At 43.4% G+C, this 22,678-nt stretch overlaps 1 protein-coding gene across 1 annotated transcript in view; it reads left to right on the top strand.

The window, feature by feature from the left end:
• Nucleotides 1-18,905, top strand: part of LOC142075037 (AP-3 complex subunit beta-1-like) — a 265,469-nt gene extending 246,564 nt beyond the window's left edge. Inside the window, 1 exon segment of the mRNA XM_075136034.1 lies at nt 18,752-18,905. Coding sequence (XP_074992135.1) covers nt 18,752-18,905 — 154 coding nt within the window.
• The last annotated feature ends 3,773 nt before the right edge of the window (nt 18,906-22,678 follow it).

The raw sequence follows: 22,678 nt of genomic DNA, 5'->3' as shown, positions 1-22,678 counted from the left end.
TCTGGCAGGGCATGGGAAGATGAAAAGTCCTTGACTAGCGTAAACAATACCTAGCCACAACCAAAACATCAGCGTGTCATCAACATTATTCTCACACTACATCCAAAACACAGCACTATACCAGTTAATAGGAAGAAAATCAACTCCATCCCAGCCAAAACCAGGACACCTAGGCAAAGCAGTTTCTCTGGTAGCCTTTACCTGTAGGAGAAGAACTTTAAATGGAATGGTATATCCCTGTCTGCAGGTATTTCAGCCTTTGTTGTAGCCAGAAGTTGTAAACTCTTAACATTTTCTTGATTTATGATAGAAGTAATTCTAGCTTAAAAAAAAAAAAAAAGTCCAGCTAGGCTAAGCATTTACCTTTCTTTTGTCAGCTAGGACTAAGTGTCTTTCCAGTTAGTCACTATTCTTAGGTAAATATTTTTATTCCTAGAGAAAATAAAAACTGAAATTTTTAAATATGAATGGACTCATTCAGTAGTTTCTACTAGATATTCCTTAATTTCTTAATCAAATCCTAATGTTACAAAACCTGAAATTTTCTTCCTGCTAACAAAAGTGCCCTGTATGTATTAATACATTTTCCACATATTATCAGCATATGAAGATTTTGATTAACTGGTACAAAATACTTGATCAAGAAAATGCATTTCTACAACATCATTTTAAGGCACTTAACATTTTAAATATATTATTGTATTTAAGGATCTTGCTTGTAAAATTTAAAAATAACTTGAAGAAATTAAATTTGAGCTTAACATTAAAGTATATGAGTGAGTCATTTTGCATGTGATGTTAAACAAAATAGATTGTCCTAGCCTAGCTTATTTGCTGTCCACTAGAGGACAGCACTGCTTTTGTATCTGAATGCTGTAAAGTGAAAAATGTGCGCAGCATTTTCTTTGAAAAACAAACAGGAACCTTCTGAGCCAGTTGTTTAAACAGAAAACATCTAACACTTAAAAAACTAACCGAACAGAAGAATATCTTTGATTTAAAATATTTTAATATATTTCTGTAAGGTGACTTACTTTCTTGGAATTAAATAAATTTTTGCAAATTAAAATTTATAGCCTGTTTTAAAAAATGGACTATATGTAATTCTCAAATACTTATCATATTGAATGCCTGATTCTTTAAGAAAAATAAAAAGAACAGAGTAGATGAGAAAATAAAATAGATTGGGTATTACAATTATAATTTTCTAGATGTGAGGACGAAATATTTTGATCCAAGTTTTTAGCTTATTGAAGTTTTGGGAAGGAGATATAAATACCTACATATAAAAATGCTTTGAACTAAAGGTAAATTTTGGGGAAGATGATGAAAAGTTCATGTAGCATCTTTTTGAACGTGTGGAGTAGTGCGATGTATTGGACAATAAGTTCTGAGGACTCACTTGCATTTCTGCATTTTTGTTAGAGGTACAGTGCAACTGCTCACTGGCAACTGAGGACAAACTCAAAATCTATTTTGGCAATAAAACTAAAAATGTTAAAAATATAGTACAGATTTGAGTGTAATTTATTTTACAATTTTATGATTTTATTAAACCCCAAAATAGTTAATATTGGAAATAATTTCATTATGGTAATGAATTAGGTATTTTGAACAATTTATTTTGAGTGTTAAAATAGTATGAAATGTACTGGAAAAGAAAGAAAATGTGTCAAATTATTGTAATACGATTTTAAATGTAAATATAAATCACATTTTATGAATAATCAATATTAAACAAGTTTTTTTCTGAGAGGTTAAATCACCATGTTATGAAAAAGATCTTTCTTTTTGTGAGTACATTTCTGCTTATGTTTTGTTATTAAAGTTACTGTATCCCCAGGTCAGAACTAATACATAGTAATGCTATTCCAAATGCTTCTTTTTTCATGTTCTAAGGCTTACTCAGAGAACTAATACAAGTAATTAGTAATTTAGCCAATATTGGGATAAAATGTTAATTATAAAGTCAAACCTGTACATAGATAAAATTTATCAGAGTAAGGTGAAGATTCAGAGTACTGAAACTAAATATTTTTGTTGTCCAATTGATACACTGGAACGTACTTCATAGTTGTTCATTCTTATATTTATAAATTGAAGACTAATTCACAGTAGTATTCCCCCCCCCCTTTGAATATATTCATTGCATAACTTGATTACACATTTGTCAACTTTGGACTAATTATTTTTCTAGAGCTAGGGCAGGGCATTGCATCTTGTGATCGTCTTTCTTACTAATAGGATTCTATCTGCTTCGGCAGGCAGTAATTGAAGGGTTCATGTACAAAATTTAAAGAAAAGAGGGGGAGAAAAGAAAAAAAGTTTTTGCCTCCATGGGCCATTGTCACTGTTTCTGGTAAGCAGTAGAACAGAAAAAGAAGAAAATTTATCTTAAATAGAAAAATCAAAGACGGAGAAGAGTGCCCAACAGGAAAGAGCGTGTGTTTCAGTGCTGTTGAATTATGTGTAACAAACCCTGCTCTACTGTAAACAAATGTCCCGATATTGAGTGTTCAGTTGTAAATTTACTTTTTCAAATGTTGAATTTTAAAGAGTAGATTTTGAGAGTGAGTTACTCTGTTGCTCTCTATTCATTGGCTTGGAATTTTCATAACCTTTCCCCCTAAAAATGCCTCTCCTGTATATTGTAGCTGTCTTCTGTCTGTAGTTAAGCTAGTCATCATAACAAAGCCAGCGTTTGGCAAATGCTATCACACTGTAGTGTCTGATACTCTGTGTTTTCCCTTGATATAAGGGAAATCAAATATTTTTATATGTGTCGTGGTTTAACCTGGCAGGCAGCCAAATACCATGCAGCCGCTCACTCACTCCCCCCACCCCCCAGTGGGACAGGGAGAGAATCGGAAGGGTAAGAGTGAGAAAAACTCGTGGGTTGAGATAAAGACAGTTTAATAGAACAGAAAAGGGAGAATAATGATAATAAATAATGATAGAATATACAAAATGAGTGATGCACAATGCAATTGCTCACCACCCGCGCTGACCGATAACCAAGTAGCGATCGGTACTTCCTGGATCACGCCTACCGTTCATATACTGAGCATGACGTCACATGGTATGGAATACCCCATTGGCCAGCTGGGCTGGCTGTCCTGATTATGTTCCCTCCCATCTTGTGTACCTAGCTCAGTCAGTAGGCATGGGAGCTGTCCTTGGACTAGGAGGGCACTTAGCAACAACTGAAAACATCAGTGTGTTATCAACATTCTCCTCATACTAAATCCAAAACACAGCACTAGGGAGAAATTTAACCCTATCCCAGCCGAAACCAGGACAGTATCCACCCCTTATTCCATACCATTTACGTTATGCTTAGGTCTCACATTTTTCGATTCATTTCAATTAATCACCACTATCATTTTTATATATATACATATATAATACATATACATACATATATACATATAATACATATACATACATATATATACATAAATATATATAAATGTCCATTGAGTTCATTTAGTCCACAACTTTGGGCTCCATCTGTCATAACAGTCTTTCAGGGCCAGAAAAATGGTGTGTGGTGTTGGGCTGTTGCATCCTGAAGCCAGTTCTCATTTCGGTACTGCTGCGCTCGTTCAGTTCTATCATCGTTGCACTTTGCTCGGTTTCATCGGAGTTAGTTCATTCTTCATTAATCTGGGTGATTTTCACTGCTATACCATTGATTGATAGCAACCATAGAAATAATGATATACAATATCATATAACAATTGACATCATACAATTCAGTTCATTGGCTATTTTCACCCAAAATCAAATCCCCTTGAGGTACACACCGGACTTGCCCATCCTTTCGCATTACCCACCAAGTGCACCCAGGTCCTTGAGCAAAAGCAATCCCATGGATGGGTTTTCCCTTGCCAGAGGCAGGAGTAACCCAGACTGTCTTCCACAGCATATTTCTTATGTGCACGACAGGGACTTTATCTCCATCTACAGTACGTAAAAGTCTTGATTGGGCAGGGCCAGCTCGATTAACAGACCCCCTAGTGTTGACTAACCAGGTGGCTTTTGCTAAATGTGTATCCCAATGCTTGAATGTCCCACCACCCATTGCTCTCAGTGTTGTCTTTAGCAGCCCGTTGTATCGTTCGATTTTCCCGGAGGCTGGTGCGTGGTAGGGGATGTGATAGACCCACTCAATGCCATGCTCTTTGGCCCAGGTGTCTATGAGGGTGTTTCGGAAATGAGTCCCGTTGTCTGACTCAATTCTTTCTGGGGTGCCATGTCGCCATAGGACTTGTTTTTCAAGGCCCAGGATGGTGTTCCGGGCAGTGGCATGAGGTACAGGGTATGTTTCTAGCCAGCCGGTGGTTGCTTCCACCATGGTGAGCACATAGCGTTTGCCGTGCCGGGTTTGTGGGAGTGTGATATAATCAATCTGCCAGGCCTCCCCATATTTGTATTTCAACCATCGTCCTCCATACCAAAGAGGCTTTACTCGCTTGGCTTGTTTGATTGCAGCGCACGTTTCACATTCATGGATAACCTGTGCAATAGCGTCCATGGTTAAGTCCACCCCTCGATCACGAGCCCATCTATATGTTGCATCTCTTCCTTGATGGCCTGAGGCGTCATGGACCCACCGAGCTATAAATAATTCACCCTTATGTTGCCAGTCCAGATCCACCTGAGCCACTTCAATCTTAGCAGCCTGGTCCACCTGCTGGTTGTTTTGATGTTCTTCAGTGGCCCGACTCTTGGGTACGTGAGCATCTACGTGACATACTTTTACAACCAGGTTCTCTACTCGGGCAGCAATATCTTGCCACAATGCGGCGGCCCAGATGGGTTTACCTCTGCACTGCCAGTTGTTCTGCTTCCACTGCTGCAACCACCCCCACAGGGCATTTGCCACCATCCATGAGTCAGTATAGAGATAAAGTACTGGCCATTTTTCTCGTTCAGCAATGTCCAAGGCCAGCTGGATGGCTTTCACCTCTGCAAACTGGCTCGATTCACCTTCTCCTTCAGCATTTTCTTCAACGTGGCGTATAGGACTCCATACAGCAGCTTTCCACCTCCGATGCTTTCCCACAAGGCGACAGGACCCATCAGTGAACAGGGCATATTGCTTCTCGTTTTCTAGTAGTTTATTATACAGTGGGGCTTCTTCAGCACGTGTCACCTCCTCCTCTGGGGATATTCCAAAATCTTTGCCTTCTGGCCAGTTCGTGATCACCTCCAAGATTCCTGGGCGACTGGGGTTTCCTATTCGGGCCCGTTGTGTGATCAGTGCGACCCACTTACTCCACGTAGCATCGGTTGCATGATGTGTAGAGGGGACCCTCCCTTGGAACATCCAGCCCAGCACCGGCAGTCGGGGTGCCAGGAGGAGCTGTGTTTCAGTACCAACCACTTCCGAAGCAGCTCAAACCCCTTCATATGCTGCCAATATCTCCTTCTCAGTTGGAGTGTAGCGGGCCTCGGATCCTCTGTATCCCCGACTCCAGAACCCTAAGGGTCGACCTCGAGTCTCCCCTGGTGCTTTCTGCCAGAGGCTCCAGGTAGGGCCATTCTCCCCGGCTGCGGTGTAGAGCACGTTCTTTAAATCTTGTCCTGCCCGGACTGGCCCAAGGGCTACTGCATGAACTATATCCTGTTTAATTTGTTCAAAGGCTTGTTGTTGCTCAGGGCCCCATTTGAAGTCATTCTTCTTCCTGGTCATGTGATAGAGAGGGCTTACGATCTGACTGTAATTTGGAATATGCATTCTCCAAAAACCCACAACGCCTAAGAAAGCTTGTGTTTCCTTTTTGCTAGTTGCTGGGGACATGGCTGTTATTTTGTTGATCACATCCGTTGAGATCTGACGACGTCCATCTTGCCCTTTTATTCCTAAAAACGTGATCTCCTGTGCAGGTCCCTTGACCTTACTTTGTTTTATGGCAAAGCCGGGCTTCAGAAGGATTTGGACTGCTGTGCTGCCCCATACAATGATGTCATCGATTTACTGCAGGTGTTCCGGAGCCTCACCCTGTTCCAGTGCAGTGTGGATCAGTCCATGGGAAATGGTAGGGCTGTGTTTCCACCCCTGGGGCAGTCGGTTCCAGGTGTACTGGACGCCCCTCCAAGTGAAAGCAAACTGTGGCCTGCACTCTGCTGCCAAAGGGATGGAGAAGAAAGCATTAGCGATATCATTTGTGGCGTACCACTTGGCTGCCTTTGACTCCAGTTCGTATTGAAGTTCTAGCATGTCCGGCACGGCAGCACTCAGTGGCGGTGTGACTTCATTCAGGCCACGGTAGTCTACTGTTAGTCTCCACTCTCCATTGGACTTTCGCACTGGCCATATGGGACTGTTAAAGGGTGAGCGAGTCTTGCTGATCACTCCTTGGCTCTCCAATCGACGAATCAGCTCATGGATGGGGATCAGGGAATCTCGGTTGGTGCGGTATTGTCGCCGATGCACTGTTGTGGTAGCGATTGGTACCTGTTGTTCTTCAACCCTCAACAACCCCACAACATAAGAGTCCTCTGAGAGACCGGGCAAGGTGGACAGCTGTTTAATTTCCTCCGTCTCCAGGGCAGCTATACCAAAAGCCCACCGGTACCCTTTTGCGTCCTTGAAATACCCTCTCCTGAGGTAGTCTATGCCAAGGATGCACGGAGCCTCTGGGCCAGTCACAATGGGGTGCTTCTGCCACTCATTCCCGGTTAGGCTCACTTCGGCCTCCAATACAGTTAACTCTTGGGATCCCCCTGTCACTCCAGAAATACAGATGGGTTCTGCCCCTTTATAGCTTGATGGCATTAGGGTGCACTGTGCACCAGTGTCTACGAGAGCCTTCTACTCCTGTGGCTCTGATGTGCCAGGCCATCGAATCCACACAGTCCAGTAAACCCGGTTGTCCCTTTCCTCCACCTGGCTGGAGGCAGGGCCCCTCTAGTTCTGGTCATAGTATCCGCTTCTCACTTCTTGCAAACATGAGTCAAGAATTCCTTCATTACAGTCCAAAGTAAGATCAGCCCTTCTACTCTGTCTGGGGAACTGTTCACTGGAAACTGGACCGTCGTGAGACAGGGTTTTCCTGAAAACTGGAGCAGCATTTTTCCTGAGAGAACCCCCTTGTGTGATTGTTTTTCCTTGCAACTCACGTACACGTGCCTCTAGGGTCAAGGTAGGTTTTCCATCCCACTGCCTCATGTCCTCTCCGTGGTCACGCAGGTAAAACCACAGGGTGCCCCGTGGTGTGTACTTTCGATATCCTCTCTTGAGGAGAAAAACGCTGACTCCTAATGGCTGAGATACTGGTCCGTACAGGTGGAGAATAGGACCTATTGTCTTTGAGTTGCTGGACCTCCCGAGACAGTTTCTCTACAGCCGAGACAAGGGAGGAGGAGATAGTTTCTTCAAAATCCTGAAGTCTGCTAACCACCTCATCCACAGTTGGTGCTTCTTCCTCTTTCCAGCACAGTACTGACAACGAACTGGCGTACGATGCTGGTGCACTCCGTACCAACTTCCACCACATGGGTCGGGTGCACTGGACGTCATCTGGATCTTTGGGCGTTTGGTTGTCGTTCAGGTCACTATAAACCACCTCCAGCACGCCTAATTCTCTCAGGTACTGGATACCTCTCTCCATAGTGGTCCATTTGCTTGGGCGATATATAACATCTTCCTTGAAGGGATACCTTTCCTTCACGCCTGACAGCAGTCGCCTCCAGAGGCTGAGGACCTGTGTCCCTTTTCCAATTGCTTTGTCAATGCCTCCTTCCCTAGCAAGGGATCCCAGCTGTTTGGCTTCCTTCCCCTCCAATTCCAGGCTACTGGCCCCATTATCCCAGCATCGGAGCAGCCAGGTAACAATATGCTCACCTGGACGACGGCTGAAATCTTTCCGCATATCTCGCAGCTCACTCAGGGATAGGGATCGGGTGGTTTCCGTCTCGTTTATGAGTTCTTCCTCTTCCTCCTCCTCTCCTCGTGATGGCCCTGCTCTTTCATCATCCCTTTCTAAACGACCTGACCTCCGCTTCCAAGATTTCCTCTTCTGTACAGGGGCAACGGATACCAGGAAGGGTTGGTCCTCTGGTTCAGCTGTAGTGCCTGTTGCTGGGGTTTGGGTAGCTGCAGTGCTTGTCATGGGGGTTGGAGTAACTGTAGTGCCTGTTGCCGGAGCTTGAGTGGCTGCAGTGCTTGTCGCAGGGGTTGGAGAAGCTACGGTGACTGTTGCCGGGGTTTGAGTAGCCACAGGGGTTGTCGTGGGGGTTGGAGTAGCCGCAGTGCCTGTCGTGGGGTTTTGAGTAGCCACCGTGTCTGTAGCCGCCCCCGAGACTCGCCGCTCCGCCTGCCCCGATGAGGCACCGCTGCTTGCCCTCCCTCTTTTCTTGTTCCTGAGGGTTGATCTCTGGACAGTATTCCTGAATAGTTGTTTAACCCTAAACAAGGCCTGAACCACATTCAGGAGACATAGTAGCAATATGAACATGCTTGTTTGAGCATCCCAAGGATATTCAAAATTCTCAGGGAATATTGTGGACATCTTTGTGAAGAGGATAGAAGAAAAAGGAGTTTCTGACGATATGGAAGGGAAGATGAACAAGTGGGAGAGAGTATCCCATCCCGTCTCCCCCTTAAATTCATTCTCCGAGGAGAAACAAGTGCAATTACCAATAATTTCTAAGAGGTGGTTCCCGAGGTACAGAAATGACGGCAGTGCCGAGTACAGATACCAGATTAGACTTACGACCAATGATTTTATCACCTCATAAAACAGCAACAAAATGATAATCTTGGCCCAGTTCCGAATAATGATAAACAGCACAAACGGGAACACATACTGCAAGCAAGGTATTACATGACCCAACATTGAGAGCCAGCCCCACAACTTTGATAGCCAATACATCAACATTGTGACCAATCAATATAATGGATGCTTATAACAATTTTGCCTTAACACACTTTGGTCAGATCTATTGTTATCTCAACCCTTTGAGCCCCACGTTGGGCGCCAAAAAAGGACTGTCGTGGTTTAACCTGGCAGGCAGCCAAATACCACGCAGCCGCTCGCTCACTCCCCCCGCCCCCCCAGCGGGACGGGGAGAGAATCGGAAGGGTAAGAGTGAGAAAAACTCATGGGTAGAGATAAAGACAGTTTAATAGAACAGAAAAGGGAGAATAATGATAATAAATAATGATAGAATATACAAAATGAGTGATACACAATGCAATTGCTCACCACCCGCGCTGACCGATAACCAAGTAGCGATCGGTACTTCCTGGATCACGCCTACCGTTCATATACTGAGCATGACGTCACATGGTATGGAATACCCCATTGGCCAGCTGGGCTGGCTGTCCTGATTATGTTCCCTCCCATCTCATGTACCTAGCTCAGTCAGTAGGCACAGGAGCTGTCCTTGGACTAGGAGGGCACTTAGCAACAACTGAAAACATCAGTGTGTTATCAACATTCTCCTCATACTAAATCCAAAACACAGCACTAGGAAGAAATTTAACCCTATCCCAGCCGAAACTAGGACAATATGACAATCATTAACAAATCTTATTTTCATGAAAAGTGACCAAGAATACCTACTTGATTTTTAACTCCTGAAAGACCAGATGACTTTCTAAAAATATACAGTACTTTATTGATGTTGATTTAGAATTTGATTCTTAATATATATTTTCTTTCTTACTGACAGATACTATATTTATGTAAAAATAATATAAGAACTCCTTCTCTTTTTTTCCCATATCACATAGCCTCAGAATATTTAACATTTTTTTAAAATTTGGAATAGCTCAGAATATGCAAATATATCTCACATTGTTATGTTTCTAATCTGTCTTGATTTTTTTTTTAATGGGAAGTATTAACAGCTGCAAATCTTTCTGAATATTTTTAATGATGTGAAAGCAGTTTTAGAAGTAATATTACCAGAAAGAAAACTGGAAAATAACTGCAGTATAGCAGAAAGCCATCTTGAAACTATCAGTAAATATTGGTTCTGTTTTCTGAATGGTATTCTCATTTACTTTCCTTTCTTCATATTCACCTATGTATCCTTTGTAGCAACAGAGCCATGCTCATAATATAATGTTAAGAGTTGTCCAAAGGACAAATTCTCTCTTTTGGTCCTACAAACAACCAATTTACAAGCTAGATTTTGATGTACTACAGTGCAGTTTCCAAGGCTTATTTGAGTCTACGAATTCTGATTGTTTTTAATATCTTTTTTCAATTTTTTTGTGTATTCAAATTCTTACCTTTAAGGCAGTATCAACTTTCAGAAAAAGTCAAATATAATTGCTGACCTTGTGGGGAAAATAAAAGCTTCTCACAAAGAATAAATATTTACTGTATAGAGTGATTAATTTTTGCTGCTGAAAAATTTTTAATGGCTTTCTGGTCTAAGTATTTAGTTGAGCACAACACACATTTTGGAAAATCCATGTGGGCTTATGATAAGTGCAAGCATATAAATGCAATAACATGTGCTTACTCGAAAAAACAGATGTTACCCAAATCCTTCAATGACAGTATTTTTAAAACATCTAAATAATTAGCAAATCAGTTTTAATGATTGTGTCTTGTAACCAAAAGTCAACTGCTTCATCCTTTAATAACTGTATTCAGCTTATTTGTCCTAACTATCTTTAGAAACTAAATTACCTTCCCTATTTTAAGGAACAGATTTTGGTTTCCGAAGTTCAAAAGCAGTCGTAAACCCATTGTGTAGTTCTTCTTCCATACACCCTTTTTAATGGTGAAATAAGTAATCTCGTTCTGTTCCAATTCTTTTTTCGCTAAGCGATTCCAGATCGGTGACCACTGATACAAACTGATTAGTCAATGCTAGTTATGCATACTAACACTTTGTGTAAAATTATCCAAGTATCAGACACTTTACGTCTTGCAAACCACATGCAAACTCACATTTTATTGATTTTACATGTTTTGTTCAGAGGTATGGAAAAGTACTATTGATCCCCTAAGTGATTTTGCAAATCCACATGTAAAAATATCAGCTAAAAACTCATCTCTGATGCTTTGGGCCACCTTGGATTTCAAAAAACACTGACTTTGTATCACTTGCAGGTTTTAATAAAAGAGGGTAAAATCAAGCCTTGGGGCTATGAAACACAGCAGGAGCGCCAACTACCTACCTTCTTACGTGCATACTCAGACATAATCTGATTCTGTGTTGTCCCAAGACACAACGGTTAAGTAAATAAATGTCGTGGTTTAAACCCAGCCAGCAAATAAACCCCACGCAGCCGCTCGCTCACCCCCACGCTCTGGTGGGATGGGGGAGAGAATCGGGAGGGCACAAGCAGGAAAGCTCCCGGGTTGAGATAAAAACAGTTTAATAATTGAGATAAAACGAAGTAGAACAGTAATAATAACAATGAGAACAACAACAGAATATACAAAGCAGGCGATGCACAATGCAACTGCTCACCGACCGCCGACCACGTGTCACGAAAGGGGCGAGCCCCCCAACACCCCTGGTTTTTATACTGAGCATGATGTCACATGGTATAGAATACCCCATTGGCCAGCTGGGTCCACCACCCCGGCGGTGCTCCCCCGGGTGCAAGCACCACCCAGCAACAACCAAAGCATCAATGGGCCATCAACGCTCCTCTCATACCAAACCGAAAAAACAGCACACCCCACACAAGCTACTGGGAAGAAAGTTAACTCTGTCCCATCCGGAACCAGGACAATATCCACCCCTTCTTTGATACCATCTACGTCATGCCCAGGTCTCACATTTTCCAATACATTCCAACTAGTCATCAACACCTTTCCTGCCTTTTGATATATACACAAACAGATATCATTCCCTTAGTCTATGGGCCATCCCTCTAAAATGTCCACTGAGTTCATTTAGTCCATGACTTTGGGCTCCATCTGTCATAACAGTCTTACAGGGCAGGAGAGATGGTGTGTGGTGTTGGATTGTTGCATGCTGAGGCCAATACTAGGCACTCGTCCGGTTCTATCATCGTGGCACTTTTCTCAGTTTCATCGGAGTTCATTCTACATTAATCTGGGTGATTCTTACTGTAATACTGTTGATATGACATATAGTAACCATAGAAGTGATGACATACAGTATTATATAGTAATTAACATCATACAATTCAGTTCATTGGCTATTTTCACCCAAAATCAAATCCCCTTGAGGTACACACTGGACTTCCCCATCCTTTCGCATTACCCACCAAGTGCACCCAGGTCCTTGAGCAAAAGTAATCCCACGGATGGGCTTTCCCTTGCCAGAGGCAGGAGTAACCCAGACTGTCTTCCCCAGCATATTTCTTATGTGCACGACAGGGACTTTATCCCCCTCTACAGTACGTAAGGGTTTTGATTGGGCAGGGTCAGCTCGATTGAAAGATCCCCTGGTGTTGACTAACCAGGTGGCTTTTGCTAAATGTGTGTCCCAATGCTTGAATGTCCCACCACCCATTGCTCTCAGCGGAATCTTTAGCAGTCAGTTGTATCGTTCGATTTTCCCAGAGGCTGGTGCATGGTAGGGGATGTGATAGACCCACTCAATGCCATGCTCTTTGGCCCAGGTGTCTATGAGGGTGTTTCGGAAATGAGTCCCGTTGTCTGACTCAATTCTTTCTGGGGTTCCATGTCGCTATAGGACTTGCTTTTCAAGGCCCAGGATGGTGTTCCGGGCGGTGGCATGGGGCACAGGGTATGTTTCCAGCCATCCAGTGGTTACTTCCACCATGGTGAGCACATAGCGCTTACCGTGTGGGGTTCGTGGGAGCGTGATATAATCAATCTGCCAGGCCTCCCCATATTTATATTTCAACCATTGTCCTCCATACCAAAGAGGCTTTACTCGCTTGGCTTGCTTGATGGCAGCCCATGTTTCACATTAATAGATAACCTGTGCAATAGCGTCCATGGTCAAGCCCACCCCTCGATCACGAGCCCATCTATATGTTGCAACTCATCCTTGATGGCCTGAGGCATCATGGGCCCACCGATCTCTAAATAATTCACCCTTATGTTGCCAGTCCAGATCCGCCTGAACCACTTCAATCTTAGCAGCCTGGTCCACCTGCTGGTTGTTTTGGTGTTCTTCAGTGGCCCGACTCTTGGGTACGTGAGCATCTACATGACGTACTTTTACAACCACGTTCTCTACCCGGGCAGCAATATCTTGCCACAATGTGGCAGCCCAGATGGGTTTACCTCCGTGCTGCCAGTTCTGCTTCCACTGCTGCAACCACCCCCACAGGGCATTTGCCACCATCCATGAATCAGTACAGAGATAAAGTACTGGCCATTTTTCTCGTTCAGCAATGTCCAAGGCCAGCTGGATGGCTTTCACCTCTGCAAACTGGCTCGATTCATCTTCTCCTTCAGCAGTTTCTGCAACTTGGCGTATAGGACTCCATACAGCAGCTTTCCACCTCCGATGCTTTCCCACAAGGCGACAGGACCCATCAGTGAACAGGGCATATTGTTTCTCATTTTCTGGTAGTTTATTATACAGTGGGGCCTCTTCAGCACGTGTCACCTCCTCCTCTGGGGATATTCCGAAATCTTTGCCTTCTGGCCAGTTTGTGATCACTTCCAAGATTCCTGGGCGACTGGGGTTTCCTATTCAGGCCCGTTGTGTGATCAGTGCGACCCACTTACTCCACGTAGCATCGGTTGCATGATGTGTAGAGGGGACCCTCCCCGTGAACATCCAGCCCAGCACCGGCAGTCGGGGTGCCAGGAGGAGCTGTGCTTCAGTACCAACCACTTCCGAAGCACCTTGAACCCCTTCATATGCTGCCAATATCTCCTTCTCAGTTGGAGTGTAGTGGGCCTCGGATCCTCTGTATCCCCGACTCCAGAACCCTAAGGGTCGACCTCGAGTCTCCCCTGGTGCTTTCTGCCAGAGGCTCCAGGTAGGGCCATTCTCCCCGGCTGCGGTGTAGAGCACATTCTTCACATCTTGTCCTGCCCGGACTGGCCCCAGGGTTGCTGCCTGAACTATCTCCTGTTTAATTTGTTCAAAGGCTTGTTGTTGCTCAGGGCCCCATTTGAAGTTGTTCTTCTTCCTGGTCACATGATAGAGAGGGCTTGCAATCTGACTGTAATTTGGAATATGCATTCTCCAAAAACCCACAACGCCTAAGAAAGCTTGTGTTTCCTTTTTGCTAGTTGCTGGGGACATGGCTGTTATTTTGTTGATCACATCCATTGGGATCTGACGACGTCCATCTTGCCCTTTTATTCCTAAAAACGCGATCTCCTGTGCAGGTCCCTTGACCTTACTTTGTTTTATGGCAAAGCCGGGCTTCAGAAGGATTTGGACTGCTGTGCTGCCCCATACAATGATGTCATCGATTTACTGCAGGTGTTCCGGAGCCTCACCCTGTTCCAGTGCAGTGTGGATCAGTCCATGGGAAATGGTAGGGCTGTGTTTCCACCCCTGGGGCAGTCGGTTCCAGGTGTACTGGACGCCCCTCCAAGTGAAAGCAAACTGTGGCCTGCACTCTGCTGCCAAAGGGATTGAGAAGAACACATTAGTGATATCAATTGTGGCATACCACTTGGCTGCCTTTGACTCCAGTTCGTATTGGAGTTCTAGCATGTCCGGCACGGCAGCACTCAGTGGCGGCGTGACTTCGTTCAGGCCACGATAGTCTACTGTTAGTCTCCACTCTCCATTGGACTTTCGCACTGGCCATATGGGACTGTTGAAGGGTGAGCGAGTCTTGCTGATCACTCCTTGGCTCTCCAGTCAACGAATCAGCTCATGGATGGGAAGCAGGGAGTCTCGGTTGGTGCGATATTGCCGCCGGTGCACTGTTGTGGTAGCGATTGGTACCTGTTTTTCTTGGACCTTCAGCAACCCCACAACAGAAGGGTCCTCCGAGAGACCGGGCAAGGTGGACAGCTGTTTAATTTCCTCCGTCTCCAGGGCAGCTATACCAAAAGCCCACCGGTACCCTTTTGGGTCCTTGAAATACCCTCTCCTGAGGTAGTCTATGCCAAGGATGCACGGAGCCTCTGGGCCAGTCACAATGGGGTGCTTCTGCCACTCATTCCCGGTCAGGCTCACTTCGGCCTCCAATACAGTTAACTCTTGGGATCCCCCTGTCACTCCAGAAATACAGATGGGTTCTGCCCCTTTATAGCTTGATGGCATCAGGGTACACTGTGCACCGGTGTCTACGAGAGCCTTATACTCCTGTGGCTCTGATGTGCCAGGCCATCGAATCCACACAGTCCAGTAAACCCGGTTGTCCCTTTCCTCCACCTGGCTGGAGGCAGGGCCCCTCTAGTCCTGGTCATCATATTCACTATCCACTTCTTGTAAGTATGAATCAGAAGTCCCTTTATTAAGGTCGGAAGTGGAATCAGCCCTTCTACTCTGTCTGTGGAACTGCTCACTGGAGACTGGAGCAGCATTTTTCCTGGGAGAACCCCCTTTTGTCGTTGTTTTTCCTTGCAACTCATGTACCCGTGCCTGTAGGGCTGAGGTAGGTTTTCCATCCCACTGCCTCATGTCCTCTCCGTGGTCACGCAGGTAAAACCACAGGGTTCCCCGGGGTGTGTACCCACGATATCTCCCCTCTTGAGCAGAGGGACGCTTGCTCCTAATGGCTGAGACACTGGTCCGTGCAGGTGGGGAGCAGGACATATCCTCTTTGAGTTGCTGGACCTCCTGAGACAGTTTCTCCACAGCAGAGACACAGGCCCGTAGGGAGGAAGAGAGACTTTCTTTGTATTGCTGGAGTTGGCCAGCCAATTCATCCACTGTTTGTTCCTCTCCATCTCTCCAGGTCATTATTGCCAATGAGTTTGCACACGACGCTGGTGCGCTCCGTACAAACTTCCGCCACATGGGTCGGGTGCATTTGACTTCATCTGGATCTTTGGATAACTGCTCGTTGTTCAGGTCATCATAAATCACTTCCAGCACGGCCAATTCCCTCAGGTACTGGATACCTTTCTCCATGGTGGTCCACTTGCCTGGGTGGCATATAACATCTTCCTTGACGGGATACCTTTCCTTCACACCTGACAGGAGTCGCCTCCAGAGGCTGAGGGCTTGTGCCCCTTGTCCAATCGCTTTGTCAATGCCCCCTTCCCTAGAAAGGGATCCCAGCTGCTTGGCTTCCCTACCCTCTAATTCCAGGCTACTGGCCCCATTATCCCAGCATCGGAGCAGCCAGGTGACAATGTGCTCGCCTGGACGAGGGCTGAAGTCTTTTCGCATATCTCGCAGCTCACTCAGGGATAGGGATCGGGTGGTTACCATCTCATTTACGGGTTCTGCCTCCTCCTCCTCCTGTTCTCCTGATGGCCCTGGTTCATTTTCATCCCTTACTAAACGAGCTCATTTTCTTGTGCATTTTCTTTTTTGTATAGGGGCGACTGATACCAGTATAGGTTGGTTCCCTGTCGCAGGGGGCGGAGTAGCTGCCGTGCTTGCTGTGTGGGGTGGGGTAGCCGCTGTGCCTGCCGTGTGGGCGGTGGGGTAGCCACAGGGCCTGTTGCTTTGTCATCAGATGCAGAGACCTTTTCTCCCCCTTGGGGGTTCTGAGTGGTGTTAAACAGGGCTCGGTAGGTGTGGGCCAGGCCCCAGCACATTGCAGTGATTTGTGTCTCCCTAGAATGGCCAGGGTGACAGCATACTTTTTCCAAATATTCTACTAATTTTTCAGGGTTCTACACTTGTTCAGGGGTCTGAGCAACTGCTCACCGACCGCCGACCGCGTGTCACGAACAGGGCGAGCCCCCCCACCCCCCTGGTTTTTATACTGAGCATGATGTCACATGGTAGAGAATACCCCATTGGCCAGCTGGGTCAACCACCCCGGCTGTGCTCCCCCTCCCGCCCCAGCTTGCCCTGCACGTGGTAGGGTATGGGAGGCTGAAAAGAGAAACCAAAATTCTCCCCGGTGCAAGCACCACCCAGCAACAACCAAAGCATCAATGGGCCATCAACGCTCCTTTCACACTAAACCTAAAACACACCACACCCCCCAAGCTACTGGGAAGAAAGATAACTCTGTCCCAGCCGGAACCAGGCCAATAAAGTGACTAAGACGACTATTGTTTCTATAATTATCCCCCTGTCAAATTCAACAAGAGAAATAGTGATCTTTTACATTGCAAATAGATTAAATCATTGATATAACTAGCTAATTAGTTAATTTTTGTAGTAGTAACATTGTTTTAGAATCTCCTATTAAAGGGAGAGGTATATGAATGTATCTATAATCCCGACAAAAGAAATAGATTGACCTGCGATGGGTGACATTAGAGAAGTGCCCCATGTTTCCTTAATTAGTGTAATGTGTTATGAGATTTTTATATGCTTAGTTTAAAAAGAAAAAAGACAGAAATTACTTCTCATTTAAAGAGAACCTGCTTCCTGCTTAAGTGGCTAATATTAAGTCTAGAGTGAAGTTTTTTGAGTATCTCCTGATAAACTCCCTCCTTTATGTTTATGGTAATTAAACAGATCCCCAAGGGCTTGGGTAGGCGCTTTGCGAGGCCCATGCTAATTGTTAGACATGAGACACTGACCAGTTTGCTCTTGAATAGCTGACAGCATGCTGTCAGCCCAGCAGTTTGATTTTTCTGTATTGTGAGCTGTTGTCAGGGCTAACTGGGTCCTATTGTGGCTGAAGATGTTGCGCAAATTGAGGCAGATGGCGCTGATTCAGACAGAGGAGAGGAGATTGGCCCTGCAAAATGGGGTCAGACTGGGTCACAGACCTGCTCTACACTTGTTAGTGTTTTCAAAAGCCCATGTGCAGCAACTTTGTTGTTGTCAAGTAACCAAGAGGATGGGGGAAGCAAAAAAGCATGGTGTGCTCCTTGTGAAAGATGGAAGACGAGGCTGTTGCCATCCTCTTCCTTCCCATCTCTTGGGCCTTGCTGTGCAAGCAGAATGAATTAACAGGATTGACAAAAGTTCATTGTGCCTAAAATGGCTTTTCAGTCAATTGTAGTGCTTAAAAGGCTAGTTTTGCTTTTAATTCCATGTAATTAGTGGGTTCTTCATGTCTTGGAATGTCGTAATGGTGCATTGTCCTAATTTTTGTTTCTGGTGTGGTTTTGGTTGGGTTTTTCTTAATTTGCTTTGTAGGGGGGGTTAATATTTATCATACAATATTTAGAAATATTGACCACATTTTTATGATTAAATGTTCTGGAGATGCTGTTACCATCATTTCAAATGATCGTGTTTATAAGTTTGAATATTTTAAGTTGAATTAATTTCTGAGATGGCAGGAGGATGCACTTTTCTGAAAGTACAACAGTTTGGCTTTTTGGAAGTGTTCTATTACATTTAGCATAGTTGCATTTTCTTTGGGGCACCAAATAATGATGGTTATCCATGGAAAACTCCATACAGCTGAATTCAAGTTGCTAGTGTGCACTAAAATAGTTTTTGAGTATTGTAGATGAACTGAAGAATTAGAATTTACATAATAATTCAATTTAAATAGATTTTACTGTTTGTACTATTAAATACACAATTTTGCATGATACTTTTTTGTCCTTCTTAAATACAAAAATATTTACATGATGCTGAACAAATTCTTTCTGAAGAATTTATGGAGGTTTTTATGGTTTATCCCCTGAAATGGAATTAATGAAATTGGAGGCATTTTATTATATTTGAGCTCATTTAACTTTTGCAGAAAGAAATATTAGCAGTCTTTGACCTTAAGATCCTCAGTGATTTTTGTTTTGTTTTTTATTTTTCCTTCTCCCTCCAGTTTTGCAGCTAAGACTGAGCACAGTGGGTCACTGATGCTAGTCACAGTGGAGCTGAAGGAGAGCTCTACAGCACAGCTCATCATAAACACTGAGAAAACCATGATTGGTTCTGTTCTGCTGCAGGAGCTGAAGCCTGTCCTGTCCCAGGGGTAACCCGCTTACATCTGGACTTCAGAATCTGGCACACAACAAAAGTGCCTGGCATCCACTACTGCTGCTTTTCATTTATAATAATAGCCCTTCCATCTGGCAGTGGGGGAAGAATACACTCTTGACATTCTTGTCTTCTGCTTTAGAATGCTAGTGTGTATCTATCATGTGTGCAAGTCCTTTCCTTTTTTTCTGCTTGCTAACCAAAGAACATATATTTTACTGTCAGTTATCTGTGCTCTTAAATGTATTTTCCATTTGTTCTATCCTAGTCCTTCCCTTTCTGCTCCCTTCCTCTGCTACCTTTCTTCCCTTTCATTTTTCCCCACTGTAGTGGACAAATACTGGATAATAAAGTTCAAGGGAAATCGCACTGCTTGAAAAGTGAGTTAAAAGGGCAGGTAGGTTCCAGCAACATGTTGTGTAAGTGTAAAAATACAATAGGTACAGCAAAATGGTGTTTGCTTTCTGAAAATGCTTGTAAACCTGAACTCGTCTATTAAGAATGTTGTTCCTACTTACTGCCATTTTCTCAAATATTTCTGTTAAGATGCCAATAAAGTAGTGCTACAAGCAGAAGCTCGCTCTTTCTTGTTTTGGTAGAGAACTGATAACAATGATCACCAGTAATGTATATAACTGGTCAATTTAAAATAAATATTAACAAGGTTGGATGCTACATATGCATCAGCAAACTGTTCTTGTGAAAGTAGCCAGTGTTTGTGCTCCTATCTATTTTAATTTTCTAATATGCAGTTACATTTTTGTTAATAAACAAAACCAGTAACTGCCTATTTTCAAATTGGCCCGTTCATAAAATACCGACTGAAGAGAGTATTGTGGAAAATACCGTCACATAACTTAATAAATTATTCAGATCTTTGCTTCAAATTTCTGTTGTAAACCGAGGTTAAACTGTGCATAAACCAGGGCTTGAGGCAAAGAGAAATTCATAACTGTATCTGCTAAACTAGGGCTGAGAAAACCAACAGCTGTGCAACCTTAATGGCACCCAGTTTTCTGCCTGTAGCCTGGGTGCCACTGATTTTGACCTTCCCTTCACATTCTGGTTACATGGTAGGACTGAAGGTGCTGAGCGTTGTCATTTCATATCAGTTCTCCTCACTTCTAACATGGCTTTTCCTACTAACTCATGGCTCTGCTACAGATATTTTCATGACACAGAGAAGATATTTGGATAACTCTATACCCTTGCTCTGTCACCAGGACCCTTGCATGGTCCTTTGCTGACTAAGTGGTGCTGTTTTGGTTTAGCTTTCTGGATGATAGGAAATATTGCTTCATCAGAAATGATGCATTACTGCATACTGGAAAATTCTAAAATTTTCTACTAAAATTTAGTAGAACTAAAAGGTAACTAACTCCAACATGTAGCAGAGTTTATTGGCGAATTCTAAAGAGGGTTTTTTTTGTTTGTTTGGTTGGTTGGGTTTTTTTTAGGTATTTAAGTTGCACTTCTGTAAGAAATGTAGTTCTAGGTTTCGCTAGCACCCAAAATATACTGGTACTTCTCAGACAAAGAAACAAGAATCTTATGCTCTCAACAGGAATGTACATTTTTTTAATCAACATTTACATTATTTTCTAAAGGTCTAATCTTGCAATAAGTTTTTTCTGGAATTATAATTTTCAAGTGTGATGTAAAAGTTATTATTCAAACAAATAGAAAAAAATATTCCTTGTAGAAATACCATCATCTCAGAGAAAATGCAGATTGGTCTAGATGGTATTTGATATTAAGACTCAGTGAGAAGGTACTGAGGGAAAGGTGCAGAACCACACTTCCTAAGAAAAGATTGAACTATGAAACCTTCAGCCATGTTTGTAAAGGAGAAAATAAACAAGAATTGTTTCTTGTACCACAATATAAATCAAAGGAAAGTGTACTATTGCTATGTAAGTCACACACATTGCAGAGTAATTTCTACCTCCCTAGAGTACTTTATAGACTTTAATAGTGAAACCCAGAAACATGTGTATAGCAAGGATATTTTGGGAGTTTCTGGTATTAATTTACATTTTTCAATGCTTTGTGACTTGGTCCAGTGGTTCAATAACTCTTGATACAGGTGTCTGGACTGATGGTGTGATTTGAAAATTTATGCTGGCTTCCCCAAATTACTATTTGGGGAGAATATTTCTTTAAAGACAGATATTTAAATAGTAAAGTATTTCTGCATGCAATAAAGCTCAGCTCTTCAGGAACCTAAACATGAGCACATGTACATGTCTTACATTAATAGTGGAAGTTGCACTCAGTCATAATTCAGCCAGTTAGCAGTAGTTAGCAAGTATCTTGGTTTTGCTATATATCATTTCTGTTCACTTTCTTCCATACTTTTCATCATTTATAGAGGCATATTAAAGGTTATTAGGATATGAAGTTGTCGTGGTTTAATCTGGCAGACAGCCAAATACCACGCAGCCGCTCGCTCACTCCCCCCACCCCCCAGTGGGACGGGGAGAGAATCAGAAGGGTAAGAGTGAGAAAAACTCGTGGGTTGAGACAAAGACAGTTTAATAGAACAGAAAAGGGAAAATAATAATAATAATAAAAAATGATAGAATATACAAAATGAGTGATGCACAATGCAATTGCTCACCACCCGCACTGACCAATAACCAAGTAGCGATCGGTACTTCCTGGATCACGCCTACCCCTCATATACTGACCATGACGTCACATGGTATGGAATACCCCATTGGCCAGCTGGGCTGGCTGTCCTGATTATGTTCCCTCCCATCTCGTGTACCTAGCTCAGTCAGTAGGCATGGGAGCTGTCCTTGGACTAGGAGGGCACTTAGCAACAACTGAAAACATCAGTGTGTTATCAACATCCTCCTTGTACTAAATCCAAAACACAGCACTAGGAAGAAATTTAACCCTATCCCAGCCGAAACCAGGACAGAAGTAGATGACTCGTCTAAATTGCAATCTAGAATTCACCTCAGAGTGATTTGCTTCTACCAGGTAGCAGCAGCTCCTACCTCTCTGGGCAGGTTTTTCAGGAGCTGCACACTGAGAACCACCCAGCTTTGGTGAGAATCTAGACCCAGCCTTGGCACGTACCTGTATGCGCGACTCAGGATGTCGGAGCAAGGCTAAAGCATAGTATTGCAGGATTGGTGAGGTGGGTTTTGCTAAGGTGGTTAGGGGATTGTATCAAGGTCTAGTTTAGGGAGTGGGAAGTTGAGGATTAATTGCTTAAATTATGAAGGGTTCAAATGCAACAGAACTTGGCAGAAATGTAGGAAAACCGATAACAACTACAAACTGAAATATATTATCATACATAGGAAATTTGGGTATAATTTTATTAACTGATTAATTCACTCATGCCCAAGGTAGGTAAAACTTAGAGACTCCAAGACTGTGATCTAGTCCAAGCGTTAAAACCAATGCTGGTAATTATGGGTTGAAATATGCAACAAGAGCAAGGGCAAACAGATAAGAAAGTTTCTGCATAGTGAAAGATGGACAGTTTAACTCTTCTTTGCTTCCTGGTTGTTTCTGCACACACACACATCCCCCCTGCCTTGTGAAGGGAAAGGGTGTTTTTTTCTCCTTTTTTTTTTTTTAAATAGAATTGTTTTCAAATTCATGCTTTATTTTAAAATAACTCAAACCATTTGGAAAGAATAGGGTATGGGGGAAGTTGGTGTGTTACTATGGATGGCAGAATATAAACATAGGCTTGATGCATGACAGTCAAAATAACTTTTTTTTTTCCCTCTTATTTTCCTTTCATGTTTTA

The sequence above is a fragment of the Calonectris borealis genome, chromosome W, assembly GCF_964195595.1.
Source record: "Calonectris borealis chromosome W, bCalBor7.hap1.2, whole genome shotgun sequence".
Lineage (NCBI taxonomy): Eukaryota > Metazoa > Chordata > Aves > Procellariiformes > Procellariidae > Calonectris > Calonectris borealis.
The sequence above is the reverse complement of the archived record's forward strand: the minus strand, read 5'-3'. Positions and strand labels throughout refer to the sequence as shown.